At 34.0% G+C, this 18,834-nt stretch overlaps 3 protein-coding genes and 1 long non-coding RNA gene across 9 annotated transcripts; 2 read left to right on the top strand and 2 right to left on the bottom strand.

Moving 5' to 3' along the window:
- The first annotated feature begins 2,195 nt into the window (after positions 1-2,195).
- LOC129310463 (carbon catabolite repressor protein 4 homolog 4) lies at positions 2,196-6,867 on the top strand. Of its 3 annotated transcripts, none has more exons than XM_054952310.1 (10): positions 2,196-2,368; positions 2,576-2,676; positions 3,511-3,551; positions 3,786-3,835; positions 3,926-3,995; positions 4,176-4,297; positions 4,948-5,075; positions 5,226-5,370; positions 5,529-5,676; positions 6,213-6,867. In XM_054952310.1, exons 1-10 carry the CDS (start codon positions 2,313-2,315, stop codon positions 6,519-6,521), a joined length of 1,170 nt encoding a protein of 389 aa, XP_054808285.1. In that variant the 5' UTR covers positions 2,196-2,312; the 3' UTR covers positions 6,522-6,867. The 3 variants fall into 3 exon arrangements, with proteins under 3 accessions (XP_054808285.1, XP_054808284.1, XP_054808286.1); XM_054952309.1 differs by having other exon boundaries at positions 4,948-5,081; XM_054952311.1 differs by lacking the exon at positions 3,511-3,551 and having other exon boundaries at positions 2,337-2,368; positions 4,948-5,081.
- On the bottom strand, positions 5,804-7,787 carry LOC129310464 (uncharacterized). The gene is made up of 3 exons (XR_008593119.1): positions 7,571-7,787; positions 7,322-7,464; positions 5,804-6,582 (listed from the first exon to the last, which is right to left on the bottom strand). It is a non-coding gene; the product is annotated as an uncharacterized LOC129310464 (long non-coding RNA).
- Positions 7,788-9,832: 2,045 nt separating this feature from the next.
- On the bottom strand, positions 9,833-16,783 carry LOC129311148 (pentatricopeptide repeat-containing protein At4g19440, chloroplastic-like). Of its 4 annotated transcripts, none has more exons than XM_054953189.1 (5): positions 13,875-16,783; positions 12,974-13,045; positions 12,430-12,883; positions 12,113-12,355; positions 9,833-11,363 (listed from the first exon to the last, which is right to left on the bottom strand). In XM_054953189.1, exon 1 carries the CDS (start codon positions 16,563-16,565, stop codon positions 14,070-14,072), a length of 2,496 nt encoding a protein of 831 aa, XP_054809164.1. In that variant the 5' UTR covers positions 16,566-16,783; the 3' UTR covers positions 9,833-11,363; positions 12,113-12,355; positions 12,430-12,883; positions 12,974-13,045; positions 13,875-14,069. The 4 variants fall into 4 exon arrangements, with proteins under 4 accessions (XP_054809164.1, XP_054809165.1, XP_054809166.1 ...); XM_054953190.1 differs by having other exon boundaries at positions 12,113-12,562; positions 12,647-12,883; XM_054953191.1 differs by having other exon boundaries at positions 12,113-12,562; positions 12,765-12,883.
- LOC129311149 (coniferyl alcohol acyltransferase) lies at positions 9,882-11,514 on the top strand. Its single transcript, XM_054953193.1, is given in 2 exon segments — positions 9,882-10,862; positions 10,865-11,514. Coding segments are annotated over 2 exon segments (1,374 nt in total). The 5' UTR covers positions 9,882-9,956; the 3' UTR covers positions 11,333-11,514.
- Positions 16,784-18,834: the final 2,051 nt, after the last annotated feature.

Here is an 18,834-nt window from a genome sequence, read left to right as displayed (position 1 = left end):
AAAACAATTTTTTAAGGAAAAAATTAAGCATATTTAATGTACTTGTTTTTAACAAAATCAAAACACAAGGATATTTTATAAATAATTTATTCTATATTGAATTGTTATTATTGATTTTATAAATATATTAAGATCACTCATCATTTTAAAGTTGCAACAAAAGCCGATTTTTTGTAGCTGACCATTGCTTAATGAGGAGGTCATGGAAGTTATTCATAAGGTTGAGTGTGTATATTTAAAGGTTGCACAAAGCTTGCAGCACAACTGAACACTCGCCATTGCTACATTCTAATTATATCCTTGATGTATTATTATATTATGTTAAAAATTTTGTTGGCATTATAGTATCGTGGTAAATCAAAATCATGCACAAAGTCCTAAATCAATCATAATTCAGCTGCGCCTAATTAAAAATGAAAATAGGTTAAGAGATTTATCAAGAGCCTATGGTATAACCTAATCAGGTCCTGACCTATTTACTAAAAGCCTGTAAGTTTGCCATGCCTTCTGTTTATGTTTTTATTTTAAAATATAAACTAATAAATACGAAACTAAATTAAACCAATAAACAAAGCAAAACTTCATTTTACAATTTATATGATACCAATTAACTATTATCACAAATACGGAGCTAAACAATAACTGTTACTATAAACATAACTAAATATTATTTTCTACCTTGTATAAATATATATGAATATATATTCCCTTCATTCAAAAATATAAAGCATTTTTAATTGATTCTCACCCTAATAAAGTAGTTACCTATTTTTAAATTAATCATATCTTTTTATATTTATTTCTATTAAATATCGTACAATAAATATAAAGTCATTCATCAATAGATGTACTTTTAAAAAAATACAATTATTACACCTTAAAAGATTAAAAATATTTTATATTTTTTAACACTTAACTATTTAAAAAATGCCTTACATTTTTTAATTGAGGGAGTATCTAATATATTATAATTTAATTTAATTAATTTTTTTTAAAATAAGTAATCACACTTGGCTACAGACATTTGCTCGAAAACTTAACTTGGAAAAATATCACTCAAAGGCCATGGAAGCAATTTAATGTCATATAAGAATCCAAAGATTTTAATATATTAATATAGAATCAGGGAATTGCTCTGAAAACAATTTTAGATAAAAAAAGATTATAATACTCCTACCCTTCTTTCTTTCTTTCTTTCTTTTAAAAATTCCACTAGAGAATTTTTTTATTAAATATAAATGAGTATTTATTAATTAATGAATGATTATTTATTAAAATATCATTTACATTTATCTCTTCTCACAATTAAGTTCTTTTAATTTTTAAACTTATCAATTAACAAATAATTTATTATTAAATATGAATAAGTACTTGTTAAATTAATGAATTGTTATCAGTTGAAACATGATTTACAGTTATTCCTTTCCACAACCAAGTTATATTTTAGATCATTAAACTTGTCAATTAGCGAATCACTTTTTATATTAAATATAAATGAGTACTTATTAATTAATAAATGGTTATTTGTTAAACCATAATCTATAATTATCTCTTTTTACAATCAAGTTTTTTTCATATTTTAAAATTTATCAGTTAGTAAATAATTTTTTATTAAATGTGAATGGGGCAATTGACATTTGTTAAATCACAAATGATAATTTGTCAAATAAAAAAAAAAGACAAAGGAATTATAACTTTTTTCTTTTAAAATTATTTTTAAATCAGTCTTTTAATCTTGTATTAATATTTTAAAATGTTTCCATCCTTAATTTGTACTCTATCGGTTTAAAAATATAAAGCATTATTAACAAAATCTTACCTTCAATAAAGTAGTTACCTACTTTTAAATTAATTTTATCTTTTCATATTTATTCCTATTAAACATCCTATAATAAATATAAAATTATTATTAATAAAATATTTTTAAAAAAGATAATAATTATATCTTGAAAGATTAAAAATACTTTATATTTTAAATATTTAATTTGTCAAAAAATATTTTATATTTTTACATTGATGGAATATTCTCTGTAGTCTTTTGAATGATATTTTCCGAATTAAGTCAATTAACCTTCTATCTCGAAATAATTTATCACATATCACGCCCAACATCATTTTTATTTTTTAACGGCAACCGCAAAATTGAATTCCATTCTTATTTGAGTCTCCTAGTCCCAAGACTGAAACAACATAACACCAAACTAAATCTACAAACCTCGACGGAGCTTCACTATGCGGTTGTTAGTAAGCGTTCAAAGAACAAACACCTTGCCTGCAAACTAAATCTACACATACCTCGACGACCCACGGATATGTTAAAAGCTTTTCCTGTGCCTCCTCGCCTTCTCTCTATGCCTTCTTTCACAAGGTACGTCCCATCCTCCCGCTGATTTAGTTCGCATGTAAGCCTCGTTTTCTCTCATACAACTGGTGTCTATTTACTTTCGCATTCCAGGAAAATGGTTGTAAGAAGTGGGTATTTCTTAAGTAGTTATAGTTCGCTGGTGATTATTGAATAGCTTAGCGGGTGAATGGGAAATCATGTGCTGAATCCGTGACTATGAATTTGTTGCAGAGTATTTTTGAGCAAAACGAGCTCAGTGCCATCGCAACTCAAAATTCCGAAGTTCTTTTCCGTGGAAGGAAGTGATATACATTCAAGAAGTAAACCAGATGGTAATGCGATGTCCCTTAGCTGTTTGGTTTATCCATTAAAGTTTTACTTTTATGTGATTATAATTTGGTCCATTGTGTATGTTTTTTTCTGCTGCTGTGGTTGTTTCTCTTCTATATTTTCCATATGACAATTTTCAGCGTGCTTGGCTTGAGTTTGAAGTACAGGAATTTAACTGTAGAGCACGATGTATTCCATGGGGTGGGCTGGAATTCTAATCGAGCATTTTGAATGTTATGAACAAGAGGGGTAGTCTAATAGAGAATGAAACCATAAAGTAGCCAAATATTCTCTCTCCGATCTTCTTTTTTCTGTTTTCTTGTAATTTCTTCATCTCCCGCATTTTTGAACTCTAGTGGGGGTGGGAAACAATAAGAGGAGGGAATGGAAATGGCAAGAATGAAAGTTGAATGGGGATCGAGAAATGGTGCATACATTCATTTCTTTCTCTCCTCTTTTTATCTTTTAAACTAAGCCAGGACCAACAACAATTCTTCATGTTATGTTAGATGATGTCAATTGAACCTAAAGGCTATTCCACTATAAAACAACATAAAAAATGGCTTTAGTCCTTAGATCCAGGTTCCCAAATAAGCCACAAACCAAGCTGTCACTTCTTCTGGTCTTCTGTGTTGGCCTTTATTATGCTGACATTTAGGCAAAACAAGTGAATGGTGGTGACAGGTTGCCATGCCATTTGATGTCAGAGTATCTTAAAATGATTCAATCTGTCTCTTTTCAGCCTCACTTAATAGTGCATATTCATCAATTAAAATAAGCATGTATTTTCAATTTTTTGGGGATCATTTACAGACATCTAAAGTTTAATATCACAGGTTTCAGATTCAACCTTGTCTCATATAATATATTGGCTCAGGTATGGTATTTATTTTTTTCATCCAATTTCTAAAAGGATTTTGTTACTTTTTACATGCTGGTGCAAACCATGAAATGTAATTAATAACTATAGCTATATGATATTTTCTTAGGACAAAGTTGGGGTCAGCGATAAACTGAGTCTTAAGTTGTGCATGAGCCCAAGTCATTAAGGATCTTGAACCTTTGTTTGTTTTAACCTTATTTATTTGATTTTTTTTTATTTGTGATGTAGGCTTATGTGAAGAGCTCTCTATTCCCGCACTCTCCTTCCTCTTCACTGAAGTATATTACTTTGGATCCTAAGTTACAAATAATGATAGCAAGATCTGCATCTATGCTTCATTTTACCATTGTTGTTTTCACTTATTGTAGGTGGAAAGCTCGTTCAAATGCAATTTTAACGATTCTCAAGAATCTTGGAGCTGATTTTTTCTGTCTACAGGTTCTTTCTTTATAAATTTTGGGTCTTCTTTTATCTTCTCTATCTTTCTCTTGGGTTGCTTTTAGTTGAAGTCAAATATTGAATGTTTTATAAATTTATTGTAAATTTCAATTTCTTGACTACTTTTCCTAATAATATTGAAAACAAGAAGCTCCTTCTTGATGCTAAAAACCTTTTCAGGAAGTTGATGAGTATGATAGCTTTTACAAAGGAAGCATGCTCAACATAGGATATTCTAGTGTTTATATGAAGAGAAGTGGACAAAAACGTGATGGGTGTGGGTTATTTTACAAGCAAGATCGGTATGTTGAACCTTTTGTGCAGAACACAAGCAACTTATAGTTTTGCGGACACAAGATTTGTAATTTAAATTTTGCGTGAGTTATAGGAATTATAATTATTAATAGCTAGGAATCAGGATTTTGTTATTAGAACCCAGTTTGCTTGCCAGGCCTGTGTTTTCTTTACTTTTGATCCTTGTACTTCTTCTTTCCATTGAAAGATTGAGTTTGAACATATGACTTTTACTCCATGACTGGTGATTGTAGTGGTTGTAATGCAAAGTTGGTTAATAGATGGATTTCTGGAGGCAGAAATCCTGAATTTCCAATGTTGTAATGTGGTAATCGAGCTATTATCAATTGATTATTGTTTGGATGAGTACTTTGTGTCTATCTCTACCGCCTTTCATTTCCATATCATCCTTTGTAGTTGATTGTAGTTGAATATATCTGTTGCAAGCATCCAAAACTCAAAACAAAGTATATATTTACATTACCTAGGTTTTGGTTAGGTTCTTCATATTGCCTCAAAAAAATAGAGTAAGATGTGTTTTATGCGTGATTGGTGTTCTTCAAATGGATTTTGAGTTGTGGCTTGTTAGGGAGAATGCTTATCCTTATGGCCTTCAATAATCTTAGTTTTATATTTATCCATACTTTGTGCTATTTAGTGCAGAGCTGGTCTTAGAGGAGAAAATCGAATACAATGATCTGGTAAATTCAATTCAAGATGGGAACTCTTCAAATGATGGTGAGCACAACAATGATCAGTCAGAGAAACAAAAGGATGCTGCACCAAGTACTGGTAACTTTTATGCTGTGTTATTATGCCTACACTGATTGCGGGTGGGGATGCAGCGTGAAACCAGATTATTTTATGTTTTCTGTTATTTGGTATTTTTAACATTGATTGGACGATATCTTCATTAATTTTATTTTTCACATTCAGGACCTAAAAAAAATGCAGAAGATCGTGGAGATCCTAATGATCCCTGTGTGAGACTAAAGCGTGATTGTGTTGGTATTTTGGCCGCATTCAAATTTAGAGATCTTCCTGATCATGTTGTTATTGTGGCTAATACACATCTTTACTGGTAATTTAATGATTCATATGTGAATGTCTCTTTTCTTTTCAGTTTTTTTTTTTTTTTAACTTTTAGCTAACTTTTACCATAGCGTAGCTTGGTTCCTATGAATACAAGTTCGCTCAACTTCAATGGTGAAATTGATGAAGTTTACATTTTTGCGCCAGGGATCCTGAATGGGCTGATGTCAAGCTTGCCCAAGCTAAATATCTTCTATCTCGTTTAGCACAATTCAAAACGCTGGTGTCAGAAAGATTTGAATGCGTACCTGAAGTCATAGTGGCTGGTGACTTCAATTCTACACCAGGAGATATGGTACACAAGCACCTCTAAATTATTAATTTTCTATTTTATAGTAAGGGCTCATTTAATGGAGATAAAATGAATACAACCATTTTGAAGATAAGAAGTGACATTCGTGCTCGAATTTTTAGAAGTAAAATAAAAAGAAAGGAATAAATATTATTAACTGCAATGATGAATGATGTAACAACTTATATAAATGACAGAAAGGGATTGTCTTTAGATCCATGATGCTAAACAGTGGTGCGAGTTAATCTTCAAGTAATGCAATATCACTTATCCGGCAGGTGTAAGTCCACATGCTTGATAAGAAACCAGAGGAATTCTCACGGAATTCCTGCTAGAGAGAAGTTGTTTTGCCATTTCTATTGATAATTTCATTGGAATTTCTGCAAGAAAGTCTTTTCTCCAAGACTTTTTATTTTTTTACACGGAAGATGTTCGCAGGGAAATCACTATTTTTCCCCCCCAATTGTTGTACTTTCAAAATTGGAGCTGCATATTTTCTCAACATGTTTCTAATAATTCAATCCCCTTTCTTTTTGCAGGTTTATCAATACCTTGTATCTGGCTACCCTTCATCAACACCGATGCCTGAATGCTCAGAAGACCTTTCCATTCCCTTATTAAGTGTCTATGCCTGTACAAGAGGAGAGCCTTCATTTACCAACTGCACTCCTGGGTTCACAGGAACATTGGATTATATACTATTTAGCCCTTCTCACACTATTAAACCAATCAGTTTTCTTGAGCTTCCTGACTCCAGTGCCCCTGATGTTGATGGTGGACTGCCAAACTTCAGTCATCCAAGTGATCATCTACCGATTGGTGCTGAATTTGAAATTATCAAGGGATAAACAGTCTTATGAGAAGTTATATTTGATTTCCCTGGAAAATTGTGCTCCTTTTCCTTCAAGGCTGCAAGAGTAAGTGAATGATGGAAGTTAGCATGAAAACCACACAGTAAGCTAATTCTATAACGAGGAATTGCTGGGCTTAGCGGGGAGAATGAGGTTATACAGTTTCAACGAGTTTGTTATTCCTGATTTTTTGAGTTTGTATCAATTTAGAGGAACATTGTGTTGTGTCCTATTTATTTTAGGGAAAGAAAATGCTTTTTAGATTTATACATTTGTGTTTATTCATTTCTGAAAAATAAGTGATCTGCTAACTTTCTCTATAAAAGTGAACAAACTTTGCAAATGCTGAGTTGGGGCTTGAATCTCTAATTGCGTGTTGTTATCACTGACTTGCACGGATAACGGATTCACACTTGATACTGTTGACGTCAATTCTGCTTGTCTCCTTTCCTTCCTTCAATTCATTGAATTATTCTTATCTAAATGGTTTGAAAAATTTAATAGGACTAAGAGGGGAGGAGGAAAGGGGTGGAAAAGAAGCCAACTTTTTAGGGCGAAGGGTGTTTGCTGCCCAGTTTTCCTACCTTGCCTGATGCGCCTAGTATCATCCCTTCAATTGATCCATTGGGTAGAAACATTTCATTAATTGAAATGACGTCATTTTGAAGGAGCAAATCTTGACTGCTTATCCACAGAACAAATTCTAATCGTTGATCTCTTTTAATGTTTAATTCATTGATTTTTTTTGACCAGCAATGTTAAATTCATCGATTCAGCCATTTTTCGTTCCAAGTTACCTTTTGGCGACGGCTTCATCCCCAGCTTTCTGACTTCGAACGATAGAGTACAAGTTCAACAAAGATGCAGATCTTTCCGTCCGACCGCCCTAGCTTCCTCACGTCTTCCTTTGCTGTGCCCGCTGGCTTCCATGATCAAATTCCTATTTTAAGATTCGATGAGTTGCTTTCGCTGGCCTTTTTGCATCATTTTCACACTAATAATCATAAAAAAAGCGTCAAAAATCATGCTTGATAAAGTCCACATACCTGTGCAGAAGTTTCCCGCGCTTGAGACTTTGTTTTTGCGATCAGCTTCTCTGCCAGTGTGATGAGGAAGACGGTGATTTTAAATTAAAAGCCATCTAGGATTAAGTGTTGGAATGAACTGTCCAAATTTAACCTTCTAAACAACGTAGTTTTGATTGATGAATTGTTCATAGACGTAGGATGAAATTAATGGCTAAGATGAGAGGCATCAGAAGGGGCAGCGCAAAAGGCACATTAGACACCCCATGCACGACTTTTTATTGACATATCCTGATGAAGCTGCTATACATAGATTTTATATTATGGAATAGAACTTTACGTGGACATGTGCCGTGCAGGTTAGAATGAGGCTTATAAATGGTCTGAACAAAGTTTTTTTTTTTTTTTTATATTCAAATTTACCATCAACAATTTTGTGAGCTTGTATTTAATAAGAATATGAGGTGGGATTGAAATGAAACACAACTTTAGGCCACTATTTCATCCAAACTTCAATCATACAAATCTGAGTTTTTCTTCTTTAAAACTAATCCTAAATTCTCATCAAAGCAACAATTTATCTAATATCATAACTAAAATAGGACACACCAAAAAGTGAAGAACCAACTTAAATTACCTTCCCTTATTAGAACTAGAAGTTCAAAGCCAATGAAAAGGACAATTTAAATTTGGCATTGCCGCTGAAGGTGGGTGTTAAAAGTAGGGCAATTTGAGTGGTGGGTTGAAGAAAAGTGATGGTTCCAATAAGTGGTCATTGCTCACCTCATTGCCCACTTTTTGAAGTGACAAAGGAGCACTCCCAAGTGCTGCAAAAGATTCCACGTATTTTGCATCTACAAACTTCATCTGTCATCTGCTACGTTATAATGCCCTTTGCTTTGTGGAATGGAATTAAATAATTTTTTTAAAAAAAATGCAGGATGCCATATCTAACTTATTAAACAATAATTAAAAATGTAATAAATATTTTGTCTGATTGCATGACTAACACAGAATGTATTTTAAATACAGAATGCTACCTCTAACTAGTGTTCTCCAAATTCTTGGAAACTCTAGCAGTTTTCTGGCTCATCACGAGAGTGGAGCAAACTATTTATATTTTATGAATATCTATAAAATCTATATGCTTGAATTTATGTATGATAATTTTTATTGCCTCTTTAAAATTTTGAATTTTGGTAGTATTATATCAGTCTCGTTCGCATAAATTTTGAATAAAATTTTATTTTTTATTTATCGGAATAAAATATACAACAAACTAGCCATTCACATGACATAAATTGTGCTACTCATTAATCAATATCTGTGCATACGTGGAAAACGTGTAGTTGTATCAGTAAATTGTTGAGACATTTTATGGCTTGTAACATTTTTTATAAACAGAATGCTTATTATCATGAAACTTTTTGAGATGAGTCTAAAATTAGTCTCTTCTCTTAAAAAGTCCTTTCTTCTCTAATAAAGACATAAAACAATATTATTCATACGAAAACAAATGCTAAATAAAGTTTTGATAATTGAAATAATTCACTAGCCACATTCCTCTTTTTACCCTTTTTTTTTCTCCTTTTGAGAATTGCACTCCTCTTTTTTCATAATTTTTTTTTAACTAACAGAATCATTTAATGACCTTATGACTTAATGACATGAAAACTTACATAAGATCACGAATTAAATCTGACTTGTAAGTTGTAAGCTTGCGCCATTAATACCTACCCACTCTAAATTAAAAAATAACTGAATCAGGTTTGTGTGAAAAGAAACTATTTTCTCATATTCTAAATGTGCTTTGCACCAATTTTAACAAGTTCTTATCCTGCATTTTTACTAATTTCAAGGGCAAGCAGTGTACTTAAGATGCATACTTTAATGCCCCCACCCGCGCCCCAAAAAAAAAAAAAAATCTAAAAGTGAAGTCCCAGTCCAAGTCCTGTCCTTGATCTGTGTCAACCGTCTACCAAAACTATTCACTAATTTTCTTTGATTTGATTTGCATATTTTTCATCGTTAATTCATAATGTAATACTCACTTTTTTTTTTTTTTCAAATCAACGAACCTCATGGTATTAAGTTTGTCCTTGGTCTGAGTTATTGTTCGTGCTGCAAAAAGCATTATGTCGGATCTATAATTATGTTGCCTGCCAAACTTGACCCCTTGTATAACATGATCGAACCATTTGAGTGACTTCTGAGATCAGCTTATAATCATTAAGTCACGACCTTCTCATCACTCAACATGACCATGTGCATTTCACGGTAATATAAATAAAACCAAATTCCATTACCTTGCTTATCACACACTATAAAAGCATATGCTAGTTTTACTTACTCCATAAGCCTTTATATTAAATCCTCAGGATAGAGAAATACCACCCTACTACAAAAAATGCTAGACATTCTTGAGGACTTTGAGGCCTCAGAGCCTGGGAAATTAATAGTGGAGATTACCAAGAAAAGTGTTGTAAAGGCTATGAATCATCCGCCGGCATCATTTTCAATCACTCTCTCAAATCTTGATCTTCTTTCTGGTCGTTTTCCTGTGACATACTTGTATTTCTTTCGCAGACCCAAACTATTAGTTCGTGACTTTGGAGCACTTATTGAGTCTCTCAAGAGCTCTCTAGCTCAAACACTTGATTGCTACTATCCCTTTGCAGGCCAAATTGTTCAGAACCCCAAAACTGGTGAGCCTGAAATCATCTGTGACAACAATGGAGCTCTAATCGTTGAAGCTCACGCCAATCTCCCAATGAAGGAACTAAATTTCCATAATCTCAATGAAACCATTCAAGGTAAGCTAGTCTCTATCCAACCAGGCTTCCCTCTGCAAACTCAGATAACAGATTACACTTGTGGAAGCATCTCTATCGCTTTCACTTTTGACCATGCATTAGGTGATGCAAGTTCCTTTGGTAAATTCATTGCCTCATGGTTTGAAAGAGCGCAAAATAAGCCCCTTTCAATTCTCCCAGACCATACTAGACACCTTCAAGCTCGTTTTCCTCCCAAATATCACCCATCATTGGACCAAACTTTCATCAAGTGCACTATAGAAGAGATACAGAACATGCCAACGAACAACATAACGCTTAAGCGTCTTTATCACATCAATGCATCAAGTATTGATATGCTCCAGAGACTGGCATCACGTGGTGGCACCAAAAGAACAAAGATTGAGGCTTTCTCTAGCTATGTATGGAAGATAATGATTAGAACCATTGATCAGAGGTACGAGAAATGCAAGATGGGTTGGTTAGTGGATGGAAGAGAAAAATAGGAGGAAAAGGTAGCAGGAATTGTATGTCAAATTACATAGGCAATGTCTTATCACTGGCTTTTGGGGAGGCAAGGATTCAAGAGTTGAAGGAAGCTTCAATCTCAGAAACTGCCAAGAGAGTGCATGAGGCTATTACAGAGGTGAACAATGAGGCTCATTTTTTGGATTTGATTGATTGGGTTGAGTGCCAAAGGCCTGGCTTGATGCTAGCAAAGGCAGTGTTGGGTCAGGAAGGACCAGTCCTGGTTGTGTCCTCAGGAAGAAGGTTTCCAGTAACTGAAGTGGACTTTGGGTTTGGGAGTCCCGTGTTAGGGACAGTCTATACCTCTGTTGAAAGGGTCGGGGTAGGTTATATGAACCAGAGGCAAAGTGGTAGCAGTGATGGCTCATGGACTGTCTCTGCTATCTTGTGGCCAGAGCTAGCGGCTGCACTTGAGGATGACCCTATTTTCCAGCCCATGACTGCTTCTCATCTTCAACTTTAGTGCAGTGCAAAGTCCAGCTCTCTTCTCTATCCTGCAGGTTAAAATTAACACAAATAATATTAAACACACACACACACACACACACATGAAGTTCTGCCATGCCCATCATAATCAACGTGTATCTTTTCATTGTATTTGATGTTTGCGACAATTTGATAAGAGCCATATGTTTGCTCTCCAAACGGTGCGATGGGATGAGGAAGTTATAAGCAATAAGCATAACTCAACGCATGACCACCAAAATGAAGATTCAACAAAAAAAGTTGTGACATATTTTTCAGGGAACAGTAAATAATACAAATTGCAGATGTTAAATGTTATTTAATGTCATGTACTAGGCCTTAGTTACTTGGACTCTGGACTTGGGATGAATTTTAAGTTATCATTAAAACAAGTTAGCATGTTCAATTTTTTCGCTTCAAAATCTCAATACAATAAATGACAAACAACCCCGAGATTGACAGAGACTGAGCAACAGCAAGTGGTTCAAGAAGTTTGACACCTGATTTCCTTAAGTAAATCTCATTAGAGTCTTGCAAATGAAGAAAACTGCAGCTGGGAGAGCTTAGCACAAATGTAGTCTAACCCAACTCAATCCGACTTAAGGTCCAATGTAGCTTTCAAAAACCAAATGGCATTGAAGCAACATAAATAAAGAAATAAAATAAAACCAAAATTTTCCTTTGCACTGGTTGGATGTACCAAATTTGAGAGCATCCTTTTAAAATTTTCTTTTTTGAAAAACACAAGGGAAATTCTTAAAAAAGCTTGACAACCTACCTAGTTGCCTTTGTCGTCAATTGCTAATTAAATCTGAATATCATCGCATCACATCCTGATTGTAATACATACTTCGATTTGTTTGCATATCCGAGGTTGCACTTCACTTTTTTTCTTGGAGCTGTTATCCTAAAAGGACTAAGCTGAGGATGATGAAATTTGGGAAACGAAAAGTCATTGGTCAACGTGCATATTTAATGACCTCACATATCATTCCTTGGTGCCACATCCAAATGCCACAATCTGAACAGGAAAAAGGAATATGAAAAGTATCATAGAACATGAATATTCCAAGGGTGGAAGAGAGGTTAGCCCACATTTCACAGATTTAAGCAAGAAAATAGGTCCATTTTTGGCATCTTCAAGTCTCCAATGCAATATCTAATGGTGGATTCAGCTCATTTGATCTCTATGAAGTCTTTCAGCACCAACTGTAATCGACAGAGGTTCCTGTGTGAGGTAAAGAATTCCATCATGAGACTCGCGTAAGACAGAAGTTAGTAAAATTGAAGAAGACATCATGAGACACTTAACAACATCGACAAGCCTTATTCCACTAAATAAGATTGGCTACATGAATTGTGCAACATCATTATACTCTATCACATCATGAGAATAACGACAAGCCTTATCTCAGTAGATGGGATACTACATGGATTGCGTGACATTATTATGCTCTCCCGCATCTCATGATGCTCACTGGACAAAAATTAGTAAAAATGACAGAGTCGTCCTTTTGATACTTGACCATGTCACTTGTTTCAGAGATGCCTGCACGCAAGAAGTAAAATCACGGCAATAAATCTACAAACCACAGAAAAACGAACATAATCCAATCAAGGACCAACAGAAGACCACAACCTGGTAGATGGTTAAGGAGCAAGAAAATCATTGCTGTGGGGCAGTCCTTGTACACTCGAGAATTTAATTTCCCTGATTTTCAAACACAAGCAATGGATCACTAAAAAAATAGAAAATGTATAATATAACAGGAATCTTTTTTTTTACCTTAAGGAAGGTACTAGACAATAGACAATAAGCAGGATCATGTTAATTATTTCAAATTTTCAATACACATCATATATTTTCAACAATATTAGACTACTCAGCATAACACAGCCGCATGACTTCTATTCTAGATCAACAATAACGTGACATAATTGGGTATAGTCAGCTAAACCAACCATTTAGAAACAAAGAAGATCAAATTATGTGTGAATTGCCTTTAAAACAACTAGATTGAGCTTTGTAAACCTATCCCGTATTTGAATTAATTTTGACTTGAAATATTTGGTCTAGCCTTTTTTGAAAAAATAGAAAAGGTTAAATTATTTTTTAAAAAGGAAAATAGAAAAAAAAGAGATGTGTAAAATAATTCTTGCTTATCAAATATTAGATAACATATTTGTCTGCTTCAACAACAAATCAGCATAGTGATGAAGACCAAGCCAATCAGTTTTGTAACATAATTACCAACACACAAATATATATTCTAAAGTAAAAGTTGATCTACCATTCAGAGAACATGACTGTGAATACATTTAACCCCTGAAAGGAGCACTGCACCGTATGAAAATATTTGTGAAAAAAGGAGCACTGCACCATATGAAATTTTTTGTGGAAAAAAATGCTTATGAAGGTTAGTAACCATTGTCCTAGCATAACCTTCAACAATCAATTTATTCAAGCCATAAACAAAAGACATTAAAAAACACAATCAGAGCAAAAAAACAATAGTATATTTTTATCTTGTATGACCAACCTCTTAAGCTCCAAGTTCATTCTTCGATTGGGAATCTGGGGAAAGAGCATGCTGCCTTAGTTGTTGCCTTTAATCCACATGTTGGATATCAAGCATATGAAACCTTCATCTTCAGGAAATGCTGAGGCTGAGCATAATTGTGACAGCATCAATCCCAAGATTCATGGTATCAACCAAATCAGAGAAGTTTACTAATTACTCTTGAAAGCTAAGTGCTGAAGGAGGATGCAACCCATGAACCAACGTCGTATATGTAATTTCATCTAGTGATACTCCACCACCAGACATGTGATCACACAGTTGAAAGGCTTCTTGTAGTTTCCTTTCCTTGCAATGCCCATTTACCAATGCATTACAAGTGACAGTATCTGGTGTTATACCATTTACTATCATCTTACATAAAATCTCATTTGCTTCTTTCATATAGCCCAATTTGCTATACCCATCAATTATAACAGTGTATGTAATTTTATTGGGATGTATATTGTTTGCAGACATTTCAAGCAAGACACTTATCGCTCTATCCATCTGGCCAAGCTTACAGTAACCCCCAATAAGTGCAGTATAACATACAACGTCTGGTAACAAGCCTACTTTTCTCATTTCTTCAAAAATATCTTTTGCCTCATCAACACGGCCAATATTGCTCATTCCATGTATTAGAGAAGAAAATGTGGCACATGTTGGTGGAATACCCCTACTTTTCATGGCATCACGAAGTTTGAAGGCTTCTATCACATTACCAATTCGACAATAGGCTGATATAAGTATGTTATAAACAACAGAATTTAGTTCTACTATCCTATTATTAACTAACTCATTGAATAAGCTTATAGCGTCATCAAGTCTGTCAAACTTACAATATCCTTTAATGATCAATGCATATGTATAGACATTTGGAAGCAAGCCCTCTTGCTGGCCTTCATGCAAAAGCTTACTCGCATCATCCATTTTACCCATATCAACTAAACTCTTCATTATACAATTGTAGGTTTGTATATCTGGTTGGATCCCTTGCTTAGCCATCTCTTTCTTAAGCTTGAAACCTTGTTCAACCATACCGCTTTTGCAACAGCCAAGAATGAGTATGTTGTATGAGATCCTGTCCAATACCAAACCCCTCTCAAGCATCTTTTGGAGTATTGTGTCAACCCTCTGAAAGTTCCCTTGTTCACAAAGTCCATGAAGAAGAGCATTTGAGGTAATAGTATTGGCTGCAAAGCCTTTATCTGCAAGGCTAAACCAAAGCTCAATAGCCTCTGAATGTTTTCTACACTTACAAAGGCCGTGGACTAATGCGGTAAGCAAGTTATCACTAGGCTTGATATTTTTCAATAACAACTCTCTAACAAATCGAAGGGCAGAATCAAACTTTGCTTTCTTACATAGAGAATGAATAACAGAAAAACATGCATCCAGGTTAATAGATAACCCACTGGATAATATCTCCTCTAATATTTTCTCAGCTTGCTCTATTTTATTAGTTCTGCAAAAACCTTGTAAAAGAGTATTAAGAGCAACAGAATTGGGTTTTATGCCCTTAGATAACATGTTATCATTGATCCTCAGTGCTTCACTCATATTTCCCCTCCTACAGCATCCATCAATCAGCGTGTTATAAACAAACTCGTTGGCAGTAAAGCCACTGTCCGACATTTCCACCAAAATGCAATTTGCTTCATCATATTTCTCCGATTTCACCAAAGCATTGATAAGCACGCTATAGGTTATAAGACTTGGATTCACATTACTTTTTACCATCCTTTCTTTAAATCGAAATGCCTCTTCTAATCTAGCACTCTTGCAGAGCCCATCAATCATGTTATTGTAGGTAACAACATTAGGTGAAACACCAACCTCCTCCATTTTCAAAAACAAACTAATTGCATCCTCCGCCCTGCCTCCTTTGAAAAATGCATTGATTGCAGTAGTGCAGGTGTAAACATCCGGTAAAACAAGTTGACAATAAGCATCAAACACTTCATAACACTTTTGAAGTTCATTAGCCTTCAATAATGAGTTCAACAACAAGTTGCAAATTTTCTGAGATGGAAACGTCCCCTTTCTCCAAAATAAGTAAAATATATCAATAGCAGCATGTAGACCCGAATCCTTGAATCGGGTGCAGAAAACATGAATCAACAAATCCAATCCATCATGATTTTTTTCCGTGACGGTATTTAACTCCAACATTGAAGCAGCTATTTCAATGTGCCTATCGTAGTCACCAAACAAAGCAGGCAACTCCCCATCAATCAGACGGATTAAAAGCAACCTTGCAGGTGATAAAAGGGTCGAAGATAGAAGCAAACGAACCAAAAGGCAGTACGACCGAACCGTGAATCGAAACTTGAAAGAATCAGCAGCGAAATGAAAGAAGAGAAGAGTTGTTTTGAGGTTCACATTGGATTTAATAGTAAAGAATACGTGATCAAATTCAAGAGGCGACAAGCGGGTTATCAAAGCTTGACAGGTAGCAGAATCCAGAACCTTGCTGGAGAGAATAGAATGCACCAAATCAAGCAGGCTCTGCTCAGAAGAAGGTAATGATTGACTCTGAGGCTTTGGAGGTGGAGATTGAGGAGGGCTAAAGTGGGTTGATGTCACCCAGGTCAAGGAACGCGAGATGCGTGCCGAGAAAGGAGAAGGCATAGCTCTTGAAAGCCTTCTCAAATCCATTGAACAAAGCATTGGTTGGAATTTGTGGGTCTTCGAAATGCACTCTGAGTGGTTTTATAATTATAATGAAGCTGAAGCGGAAGCGGAAGCCATGATCTGGGTAGCTTCGCCTCACAAGAGAGGAAGTGACAGAGCCTCTCTTGCCATGGGGATGGGGAGCGACAAAGGAGGAGAAAATGGGCGTTGATGTTTTGCTACTGGGCACATGAGACGTGACTCTAGAGGTGGGCTTGAGACAGAAAACTCCCACTGCGCATAACCTTGTTTTTGGCATTGAAACTTGGACTTCCTTAAAATGGGCGAATATTTATGTTTGACAGAAACATGGGAGGTCACATTTTCTCTGGGCCAGAAGGGAGAAACCCAGAATTGATATGCAAATTTGGTTGAGCGAGGCAATTGGCGTGAAATTCGAATCAGTTCCACTTTTTGGTGCACGTTTATGCGTCAATTTTAATCCATTTATTTAGTGAAAATATATCAAACATTTTTATTACAGTCAAAATTAATTATAAATTTAAAATTATAATTTAAAAAAATATTCAACATCTATTATACTTGTCAACATTAAATATAAATTTAAAATCATGGTTGTTTTAAAAATATTTAAACACTTTTATATATGTTAAAATTAATTATCAACTCAAAATCATAATTTATAAAATAAAGTATATGTATTTTGTGGATTAATTTTTTTTTAAAATATATAATTAAAAAAAGCTGATATAACAAAAATAATGAAGGATATATATATTTAAATTGGAAGAGTGGAGGCGGAGGGATGGGTCCCTGCCCCTTCCAGTTTTGTAAATTGTGAAAGCGGTGGTGGTGTGGCTGCGTCCGCGCCTCTGCCTTTACGGGAATGTTTGGATAGATCCAGCATGAAAAATATTTCAATATTGTTAATGTAAGGTTATGTTTAAGAGCATATATCATATAATGCAAAAGTACGGTCATTAGTGAAATAGAATAGGGTGGAGTAAGACAGGGTAAAATGGAATGTAACATTATATTGTTTGAGAGTTTTATCTGAGGAATAGATGATTTTATTTAATCATTATTTAAGTATAATTGTAAAATTAATATATTTAAATTAGATATAACTATATTTTTTAGTTTTAGGGTTGGAGGGATTGAAAAAGTGAGAAGAATGGGATCATTTTATAATAATGTTAACTATTCCATCCTCAACCCTCAAATTGAGGGTTACAAAAAATAAGTTTAAGATGGTTAGAAATAACTTGAAAAATTATCTCAAGTCATTCCACCTTTGAAAAAAAAATTCTCTCAAACAATTGTCTTAAATTTTTAATCATCTCACTCTATTTTATTCTATCATAAGAAGAAAAAAAACTCACAAACAGAACCTAAAAAAACGCATTTATGGGGTTCCTTCAAGGGTCCAATTATAACATAATTGTATAGTAGCATGGAAGCATACCTTTCAAGAATAAAATATTCAATAACCAATTGATTTGATTCTAATAGAAGGTGCTAATCTCTCGGAACGTGATAAATTAAAATTTAAATATTTACTAAAAAATATATTTATATTTAGTGTCTGCTTCTATTTTTAAATATGATTGCCTCCAGAATATTCAATGGCGAAGCCACATGTATTCGAGGGGCATACGTCCCCTCACTTGGGAAGAATGACATATACAGGTATGAATTTTCATATTTTGCAATTTGTGCCCCTCTTTCTTATATTTTGCACCTTGTATTTTAATATTTTAAATATTAAACTTATTTCAATCTTATTTTTTAACTTAGATCTAAATTTTAATTTTTAACCTAAAGCATAGTAAATATTACCTTATAATTTCATTATGCCTAGGTATTAATATTATTTATTAATCCTTTAAAAACAGAAAAAAATTAATTCGATTAAATCAGAGTCATCCTTGTCTCAAATATTAGTCAAGGACTAGTGAAAAAAAAAAAGACAAATGAAAATTTAAAAGTCAAGTAAACTCAATGAATATTTTTTATTATATTTCTACCCTTACAAGGTTACAATTAAAAGCTGAATTAAGAATTAAGGATAAAAAAAAAAGAGAAATAGTGAATTAAAAAAAAAAAAAACCTTGTGCCAAGCATCCCAACCCAGCCGCTGCTTTCTTCACCCAGGATCCTAACTTCACAGTCGAGAATGTCAATTTAAAGAAAAAACAAATTATTCGATGTAAAGGAAGGGGGTTATTGCAGCTGATTGCTATAATACCATTTGACCTTTTCTTTTCTTTTCTTTTTTGACATGAGATGAACGAATAAGGGTATG

The sequence above is a fragment of the Prosopis cineraria genome, unplaced genomic scaffold, assembly GCF_029017545.1.
Source record: "Prosopis cineraria cultivar Desert tree isolate PC_DT_omini unplaced genomic scaffold, ASM2901754v1 PC5, whole genome shotgun sequence".
Classification (NCBI taxonomy): Eukaryota; Viridiplantae; Streptophyta; class Magnoliopsida; order Fabales; family Fabaceae; genus Prosopis; species Prosopis cineraria.
Note: the sequence above shows the minus strand (reverse complement) of the source record. Positions and strands in the feature narration are given on the sequence as shown.

Excerpts from the sequence above, each read along its gene's own strand:
- LOC129311148 (XM_054953188.1), bottom strand. The coding sequence starts at position 16,565 with ATGCTTTGTTCAATGGATTTGAGAAGGCTTTCAAGAGCTATGCCTTCT.
- LOC129310463 (XM_054952309.1), top strand. The coding sequence starts at position 2,313 with ATGTTAAAAGCTTTTCCTGTGCCTCCTCGCCTTCTCTCTATGCCTTCT. Across the intron at positions 2,369-2,575 it reads TCTATGCCTTCTTTCACAAG|AGTATTTTTGAGCAAAACGA; the intron begins GTACGTCCCATC and ends AATTTGTTGCAG. Across the intron at positions 3,552-3,785 it reads CATATAATATATTGGCTCAG|GCTTATGTGAAGAGCTCTCT; the intron begins GTATGGTATTTA and ends TTTGTGATGTAG.